Here is a 9,163-nt window from a genome sequence, read left to right on the forward strand (position 1 = left end):
CCTTGTCTTTTCCTTCACAAATCCTGCCTTAAGGGTATGTCTGTCTTTGAATAGGGTGTGAGCCTGTGACATGGCCCAGGAACGAAGTATTTATCATTAGAAAGGACTGGCCAGGCTCCCCAGGGTATCCAATCAAGTAAGCATTAACAGGTAACCTGCCAGACAGGAGGTAAACAAGGCACTCAGATTTCTGCTGTAGACCGCCTCTTCTGTGATGTATGTATGATGTTTCTGGGGGTGGTCTTGATCTACAGGGTGGCAATTTCAAAAGTCTTTATAAGGCCTTGTGTGCCATTTTTCTGGGTTCCTTCTCCTTCTCCTGCGTGTGAGGGGAGCACCCTGTTGCAACAGATCAATAAAGATCAGGCTTACGAGCTGCTTTGCTTCTCAATATTCTCTGCTTGGCCTCTGTTTCTTTCCTCCGACCGATGGAGAGCCTGCAAAGGACTCTATGAGGGCTCTTGTGTTCCCCATAAGGGAATAAGGACAGATTTTTGTTTATAACAGCCCGCAAACAGATCCTCGCTTGACCTCTGGGTGCCCCACAAGCAATCATTTTTCGAGGTGGGTGGACAGGGATGAGATTAAGGCCCTCCAACCTGCTTTCTTTGATAGAGATGCCTGATTTCTCCATTTGCATATGCAAATAGGGCTTTGCTCTTTCCAGCCCACCCCCTCCCCATTTTGGAAAGGAAGGACTTTCTAACAGAGGATTGCATTTTCATAATCCGGGCAGGCTCCCAGCAGCTTCCAAAACCCCCAGCTCTCCACCTGCCTCATCGCAAGCCTCTGAAGGCTTAGAAAGTTTCATTCTGGCTCTGCCAGGCGGGCTAGATTTGAAACGAACAGCTCAAGAACCAAACCATCTTCTTCTTTGCCGATCCCTCGTAGCCGAATAAGATTGTCTTCCATAAACATCGTTTTAACAGTGAGTCCGTAAGTGATTGTGGAGGCCAATTCTGGACCCACACGTCCTTCCACAGTGGGGACATTGGTTTCCGAGCGGGAGTTGATCACGGTGTGGATTTGCCAAGTGTGCCTTCCTCTTAGCATGTTTCTCCCTTGCGTCCTGAGTTCGAGTGTCTTCAAAGCCCATGACACCTTTGGGAAAGGCTGTTCTCCAATTGGAGCGCCCGCAGGCCAGTGTTTCCCAATTGTCGGCATTTAAAGCTATGGTTTTCCCAGTACAGTGGTACCTCAGGTTACATACGCTTCAGGTTACACACTCCGCTAACCCAGAAATAATATCTCGGGTTAAGAACTTTGCTTCAGGATAAGAACAGAAATCGTGTTCCGGCAGTGCGGCAGCAGCAGGAGGCCCCATTAGCTAAAGTGGTGCTTCAGGTTAAGAACAGTTTCAGGTTAAGAACAGACCTCCGGAACGAATTAAATACTTAACCTGAGGTACCACTATAGTGATGTGTGGAAGTGAAAGCTGGACCACCAAGAAGGCTGATCGCTGAAGAATGGATGCTTTTGAATTCTGGTGCTGGAGGAGACTCTGGAGAGTCCCATGGACTGCAAGAAGATCAAACCTCTCCATTCTGAAGGAAACCAGCCCTGAGTGCTCACTGGAAGGACAGATCCTGAAGCTGAGGCTCCAAGACTTTGGCCTCCTCATGAGAAGAGAAGACTCCCTGGAAAAGACCCTGATGCTGGGAAAGATGGAGGGCACAAGGAGAAGGGGAGGACGGAGGACGAGATGGTGGGACAGTGTTCTCGAAGCTACCAGCATGAGTTTGACCAAACTGCGGGAGGCAGTGGAAGACAGGAGGGCCTGGCGCGCTCTGGTCCAGGGGGTCACGAAGAGGCAGACACGACTAAACAACTCAACAACATGCTTTTACTGTAATTTTGCTGGTGTTAGCTGCCCTAACAGCTAACCTAATTTCTTCTTCTTCTTCTTCTTCTTCTTCTTCTTCTTCTTCTTCTTCTTCTTCTTCTTCTTCTTCTTCTTCTTCTTCTTCTTAGGGAGCTCTTATCTCCTCTCCACCACTGCCCTCCTTGCAAGAATAATTTGATTTTTCACAAGGCTGATTGGAATAAATGGGTTTATAAAAGCAATCCTCTGGCGCCCTCTGCAGGCAAACCTCAAAAACACACCAGCAAACCAGGGCTGCCTTCTGCAGCATGGACCTGGGCTCTGGACTACAATTCCCATGAGCGCATGCCAGGACATTTGGAGGGGACCAGGCTGGAGAAAATCTAGGGGGTTGCAGTGTGTGCATGCAGCCGTTTTCAGTTACCTGGAGACGAAATGTGGAGGGGGTCATTCAAAATCAGCTGATATTTAATACTCGACCATGCTCTCACAACTCAGATTTTATTCAAAAAAATAATAATTATGCGCAGATACCTATGAGATAACCTTAAATTATTTTTTTGGTCCAAAATCGGGTGCAAGAGAATTTTTTTAAAATTCTGATTTTGGGGCAATTTAGGCTAACTCCAATTTCTGCATCAGTTTTTTTTTTTGGGGGGGACACCTGTTTCGTTTATTTTTCAACCATTTGGGCTTATTTGGGTATAAAGCTAATTGTGGTCTCTTAATACAAATGGTATTAAGAAAAGGGTCATCGGCCATTCAAAGCGAATTTTGGTCATTTTATTCCTGGTAGGTTCGATAAGCCATAGCACACAAACCACAACTATCACATGTATCATGGGGGTTTTTTGTAGAATGGGCTAACCATGTACTTGTTATGTTTTAAAAATAAGGAGAGTGTTTTTTTTGTGGTTATAAAATAAATTGATTTTGAAGTAATTTTTTTTACAATTTATTATTATTTTTTTGTACAGGTTTAAGGTCTCACCGAGCCTGAACTAACTCACACATTCGTGAGAATAATTAAAATTGTACCCTCTTATGTTACAATGTCATCTGATATATTTTAAAAATTAAGTTTTATTGATTATTTAATAAAAAACAAAGCACACGGCACCAGGTAATTTGGCGTGGAATGATCCAGAGGAGAGAGAGGAGCAGGGGTTTTTTGGCTCAGGGCGGCCAACTTTCCAGCTAGCAACTGTTACTGTGCAGTGGGATCCGCACGGGTTAGCCCAGCAATCACGCCCTTTTTCTCATCCAGAGAAAACATTAGCTGCTCATATCTCCCCATTGGACTGCTGCCGAAAGCACAGGAGCAGTCACAGCCACGGTCAGTTGGCAACCCCTCTTTTGTAAATCAAGGATTCGGTAGGGAGAAGAGCAGAAAGTTCAAACGACTCTGTGTATATTGAAGACCTGGTTGTCCCAAAATAAAAATTAAAAAAGGAAGTCAACCTGGAGTCCTCCAGCTGTTTGGCTCTGAAGGAATGGGTTTCCCAAACCCCCAAATCTGACTGTGCAGTCAGTCTGAAACGGGCCCCCAAATCCCCATTTTTCCTTCTCCAAGGGTGCATTAGCTAAAAACCACTAACTTGAGCTCTTGAGCAAATGTATAACAGGAACCCAGCTGTATAAACAAAGCTCTCTCCTTTATCAGTCTGTGACGCCTAATGAATGGCCTTGTCAGTTCCAAAGTGGAGCAGGGATGGCACATCTGGGTCTTATCTTACATCCTGACCACACTGACGCACAGACCTTGTCAGCCCCCCGGGAACGGCGCCGGGAGTGCTCTTAGAGTTGGTGACCTTCTTACCCTAAGATAAGGAATACAGGAACACCCTTTTATGGTCAAGTGTACCGGAACAGGAACATCTGTTTATGGTCATGGATGTCAACTTACGTGTATAAGCTGACGTGTCTGGATTCCTGGGGAGGGGACAAGGGGACCAGAAAGGGTATATAAGCTGTGTGTAACCGCTCTTTAAGTGCTCTTGCTGTGAACTGACCACGCAGGTGCCTTCTGCTATCCGGAGAGCAGAATAAACTCTTTCTCTGAACCAAACCTTAGCGGCTTAGAAAAAGGGGGGGGGGAGGAAAAAACCCCCGCAGGAACTCGCAAGACATTTTCGTCTTGCAAAGCAAGCCCATAGGAAATTCGTTTTGCGAAGCACCTCCAAAACGGAAAACCCTTTCGTCTAGCGGGTTTTCCGTCTTGTGAGGCATTCGTCTAGCGGGGCACCACTGTATAGCCATTTCTACCCGACACAGACCAGCCTCTTCTGCCCTGCTCAAATGGCAAAGTTAGTCATCCTTTATTGCATATTATTCACCTCGCGTACAAAGATCGCCGCCGAATATAAGACACAATTTCTCCCAAGGCCTATGAAGCGGATTCAACTTTTTACGAAAAATCTCATTATCCTCCTTCGATATAGATTTTAGATCTACGATTTCAAGATGTCGGCACCAAATCTGACTGAAAAGTTTGGCCTACAAATACCCGTGTTTGCCATATCCGTTAAACAGGGTTGTTCAGTTGTTTTACTCAAGAGTAGATTCTCTGGAGTTAGTAAACATAATAAATTGACCACCTGCAAACGACCCTTCTCCAAAAATGCGATTGCCGCAGGGATAGCGACGTGATTCCTGAGCTCCTAACTCGCACCCGCCTTGACCAGCATGCCCAACGGTCAGGGATTATGAGAGTTATAGGACAGCCTTGGCCAGCTGGGTGCAAATCAATCTGTTTTGGACTACGGTTCCCATAAGCCACCAGCCCCAGCCTCCTGCGCCAGCGGAGGCTGATGGGAATTGTAGTCCAAAGCACACCCAGAAGTCGCCAGGTTGTGGGGCAGGGAGGCTGTTTGATGGAAATCATCAATGGTTAGGGTCTCCAACCCAAGGCTTTACCCAGCCCCCAAGAAACAGGAGTTGATTTGTTACATTTTTAAGTGCTTAGGTAGCGGTCGGGGGGGCATTAACAGTCCAATGGCAGCATTCCCTCCCATCCCATATAAGAAATCCGTCTAAAAATCTGTCTAAAATTTTTTTAGACAGTCCTACTGAGTCACCCTGTGACCTTTCTCTTTGGCAAGACGCTACACCGGCAGAACAGCAGCCTGAAGTTGCATACCCAAAAGCAAGAGGAGCGCCCCAGGCGCATTGCATCACTTTTTAACATTGGTTTAAGGCACAATTGAAGGTTGTGCGGTGCAAAGTCCCGTCTCCCCGATCCTATGGCTCTGCCCCATTAGATTTGCGTCCCCTTTCCTGCCCCCCATTGCAATGGTTTGCACCCTTCCTCTTAATCTGTGGGACCTTTAGCACACCAGGCATAGGGCTCCCATCATCCCTGGCCACTGGGCGTGCTTGCCAGGGCTGGGAGGGTGTGGGAGTTGTAGTTCAGGACCCCACAGAATCCTGGGAGTTGTAGTTTGTTAAGGGGGCCAAGAGTTGTAAGACCCCCCCCCCGTATTCCCGTCACAGAGTTATAAGTCCCGGAGTTTCCCGGAAGAGGTATTGATTGTTAAACATCCGAGAGGAATTAGGGAGGAATCTTCAGACAACACTCAGCAAATTTAGCATACTATAGTTCCCGGGATTGTTCGGCGGGGGAGCCATGGCTGTTTAAAGAGGTATGATCCTGTATTAAAGGTATGGTGCAATGAGGCCATGGAAAGAGAATTCAGGAACCTCTCCTTGGCCACATTGAAACTGCCGTGGTTTTGGGAATTCTGGGAGCTGACGTTTGTTACGGAGAGTGCTTTTTTCTGGGGGTAAGCATACCCCTAAACATTTTGTGAATATAATGGGAGAAGAAACTATTTTTAAAGAAAAAAATAGTTTCTTCTCCAGCACGGTGAACCGCCAGTTCCATTGCTGTCCTCTGATGGCAGCCTTTTGTCCATTTACTGTATTTATTTCCCCCGATTTGAACGATAAAATGGTGGTTTTCTGGAGTCAAAAGGAGGGGACCCCTAAACATTTTTTTAAAAGAAAAAAGCACTGGTTACGAGTTTTCAAGAGTTACTTGGAGACCCCTGTATTCCCACCCCGGAGCTACGATTCCCAAAGAAGGGAGACGGTTTGTTGAACCCCTCTGGCATTTGTAGCTCTATGAGGGAAATGGGGGTCCCCTCTGAACCCTCAACACCGTTAATAGCGGACAGCTCCCAGAATCCTTTGGGGCAGCGGTTCACAGCCTGTGGGTCCCCTGTGGACTACAACTCCCATCATCCCTGAGCTCTGGCCTTGCTAGCTAGGGATGATGGGAGTCGTAGTCCAACAACCTCTGGGGACCCACAGGTTGAGAAAGGCTGCTTTGGGGGGAAGCCATGATTGCTTCACCAATGGGCGAAGGCGGCCATCGTTGGCACCATTTTTCTACCTGAAGCCAAAGTGCCCGTTCCGTGGAAGGGGTCACGGCGCCGCGGGGGACGCAACCCGCTCCCTGAAGGCCTTGGCCAACCGTTTGGCTTCCTTGGCGCCCTCCACGGCTCGCCGGAGGAACCGACACGGGTCGGCCCTCACCCAGGCGACCTCCCGGGCCAGGCCCTCAAGGGCCGGCCGAGCGAGCCCTTCCAGAAGGTTCCACTGCGGCAGGAAGTAGCTGGGGAGGCGCCGGTGCGCCAAGCCGGCGGAGAGGTCGTCCAAGAGACCCAGCAAGGCGTGCGCCGCGTTCTCGTCCCGGCCGAGGTAGCTGGATGGCAGCCGCTCGCACGACCACAGCGCCAAGGTGAAGAGGTGGTAGGGCCCTAGGCCTCCGCGCAGGTCGCAGCCCAGCATGGCCATGGCGGCCCGGAGGGCGCGGAGAAGGGGCGGGGGCAGGATCCGGCGGAGGTGCAGCTCGCTGGCCGAAAAGGCCAGGCGCCAAGAGCCGCAGGACATGGACGGTATGAGGTAAAAGCTGCCGGCCGCTTCTTCGTCTGTCATTTTGCCGTCCCAGAAATGGGCTTGCGCCAACCACGACTGGGCAACTTCCGGCCAGCCCTTGAAGGCCACAACCGGGAGGACGTCGTAGAGGACGCGGCGAAGGCCGACGCGGACGATCAGGGAGGTGATGGAGCCACGCCGCTCGACCCGGACGTCCGTGTCGGCGGGGAAGGAGCGCGAGAACCACTCGCAAACCAGCTCGGCGGACAGGTGGGCCTCGTCGCCTGAGCAACAGTCCGACCAGCGGGTCAGCATCTCAGGGCCGAAGGGCTGGAGGCTGATCTGCGCATGGCCCGGGGGGCTCTGCTTCATGTCCAAGGTGACAGGGACCCCGGCAGCGCTCAGGACAGGCACCAGGAGGGTGAAGTCGGCGTCGTAGTCGCCCCCGGCGGAAAGAGGGCACAGGGTGCCAGGATCAGTGTGGACGGTGCCCCGCTGGGCTCCGCCGGACAGGATCAAGTAGCGGTTGATGGGAGGAAGTTTCCCCTCGGATTTCTGGACCTGACCTGGCGGGAGGAAAAAAGAAATAGGGGACTTGAGACCCCTGTTTGACCCCTTTATTTTGGGGGGCCTGGTTCACCCAGCCCTCCCTTAGCAAATGGTTCCCCCTCTGCCTGGAAAGACCCCCCCACGGATAGTGCCCAAGGAGGTTCTGGTCAGCTGTTGCTGTTGGCATCTGCGTGTCTCGAGAGTCAATGGAGTGTGCCTCCGGGGGTGGAGTCAAACTGACAATGAAGTGCGCCTCGGGGCGGGGGGGAGGAAAACCAACAATGAAGTGCTCTTCTGGGGGTGAAGTCAAACTGACAATGGAGTTCGCCACTGGGGGGGGAGTCAAACCAACAATGGAGTGCTCTTCTGGGGGTGAAGTCAAACCGACGATGGAGTGCACCTCCAGGGGTGAAGTCAAACTGCTTTGTTAGCAGCTCCGAAGTGACTTCCCTGGGGCACACGTCTAGACAGTGTGGGGGGTCCAGGGCTGCCCAAATTTCAAGACCCCCCCCTCACGGTCTCGCTGATGTGGTCCAAAGGAAAGCAGAGCAAGATGTTTGGCAGCAGCCTGGTTGCAGGAGTTGCTGGAAGGAGGCATATGAGGCCTCATCCAACCACCCCAGCTCTACTACCAGCTTCATCCGGTATGCAGGATGAGACCCACCCTGCCCACAGACTGTCTCGCCAGAGTGGCGCATGCTCTGGTTCTCTCCCGCTTGGACTACAGCAATGCGCTCTACGTGGGGCTACCTTTGAAGGTGACCCGGAAACTGCAATTAATCCAGAATGCGGCAGCTAGACTGGGACTGGGAGACCATATAACACCGGTCCAGAAAGACCTACACTGGCTCCCAGGACGTTTCCGAGCACAATTCAAAGTGTTGGTGCTGACCTTGAAAGCCCTAAACGGCCTCAGAGGCCCAGTAGACCTGAAGGAGCGTCTCCACCCCCATCGTCCAGCCACTGAGGTCCTGCTCCGAGGGCCTTCTGGCGGTTCCCTCCATGCGAGAAGCAAAGCTACAGGGAACCAGGCAGAGGGCCTTCTCGGTGTTGGCACCCTCCCTGTGGAACGCCCTCCCTTCAGATGTCAAGGAAATAAACAACTACCTGACTTTTAGAAGACATCTGAAGGCAGTCTTGATCAAGAACATTCTTAATGTTTTATCCCATTTTTATTACTATTACAGTGGCACCTCAGGTTACAGACGCTTCAGGTTACATACGCTTCAGGTTACAGACTCCGCTAACCCAGAAATAGTACCTCGGGTTAAGAACTTTGCTTCAGGATGAGCAGCGGGAGGCCCCATTAGCTAAAGTGGTGCTTCAGGTTAAGAACAGTTTCAGGTTAAGAACGGACCTCCAGAACGAATTAAGTTCTTAATCCGAGGTACCACTGTTTTAATGTTCTGTTGGAAGCTGCTCAGAGTGGGTGGGGTATAAATATATTATTATTATTATCATTATTATGATTATGATTTGTGTAGGGTTTACCCCTGAGCTTTTTCTTCTCCTGAAAATATCCCACAAGGCAGCGGAAGTTTAGGATCAGAGTTTTCCTACATGGGCTCCCTTCCCAGGCTGACTGTCTCCCTCTGTCACCCCCCCCCCCGCTCCCAAACACCTTCCCCCCTTTCCAGGGTCCACTCACCCAGCAGGGAGAAAACTTTATCCTTTGCACGGTGCAGTTCTGGGGCGTCCCGGACGCCTGGGTCCCTGGCCTCGTATTCTTGGATGAGCTGGTTGATCTCTTCGATGCGTGCCCCGGAACGGAAATCCAGGTCTGTGAGAGGCTTGGCAGGGGCCGGCTTGGGGTTGGGGGGGTCCCCGAAAAGGGACGCCATCCTCCCACTTTCCAGCAGGTCGAACAGAGAGAGGGAGACAGAGAGAAAAAAGGGGGGATGATCTCTTCACGAC

General features: G+C 50.8%; 1 protein-coding gene across 1 annotated transcript; it reads right to left on the reverse strand.

The window, feature by feature from the left end:
• Positions 1-6,246: 6,246 nt before the first annotated feature.
• TMEM102 (transmembrane protein 102) lies at positions 6,247-9,163 on the reverse strand. Its single transcript, XM_081835751.1, has 2 exons — positions 8,898-9,163; positions 6,247-7,266 (listed from the first exon to the last, which is right to left on the reverse strand). Exons 1-2 carry the CDS (start codon positions 9,088-9,090, stop codon positions 6,248-6,250), a joined length of 1,212 nt encoding a protein of 403 aa, XP_081691877.1. The 5' UTR covers positions 9,091-9,163; the 3' UTR covers position 6,247.

The sequence above is a fragment of the Podarcis erhardii genome (assembly GCF_964252035.2).
Source record: "Podarcis erhardii genome assembly, chromosome: 13".
Taxonomy (NCBI): Eukaryota; Metazoa; Chordata; class Lepidosauria; order Squamata; family Lacertidae; genus Podarcis; species Podarcis erhardii.

Coding starts and splice junctions, on each gene's coding strand:
- TMEM102 (XM_081835751.1), bottom strand. CDS start 9,090: ATGGCGTCCCTTTTCGGGGACCCCCCCAACCCCAAGCCGGCCCCTGCC. Junction 7,267..8,897: donor TAAAGTTTTCTCCCTGCTGG/GTGAGTGGACCC, acceptor TCCTCCCGCCAG/GTCAGGTCCAGAAATCCGAG.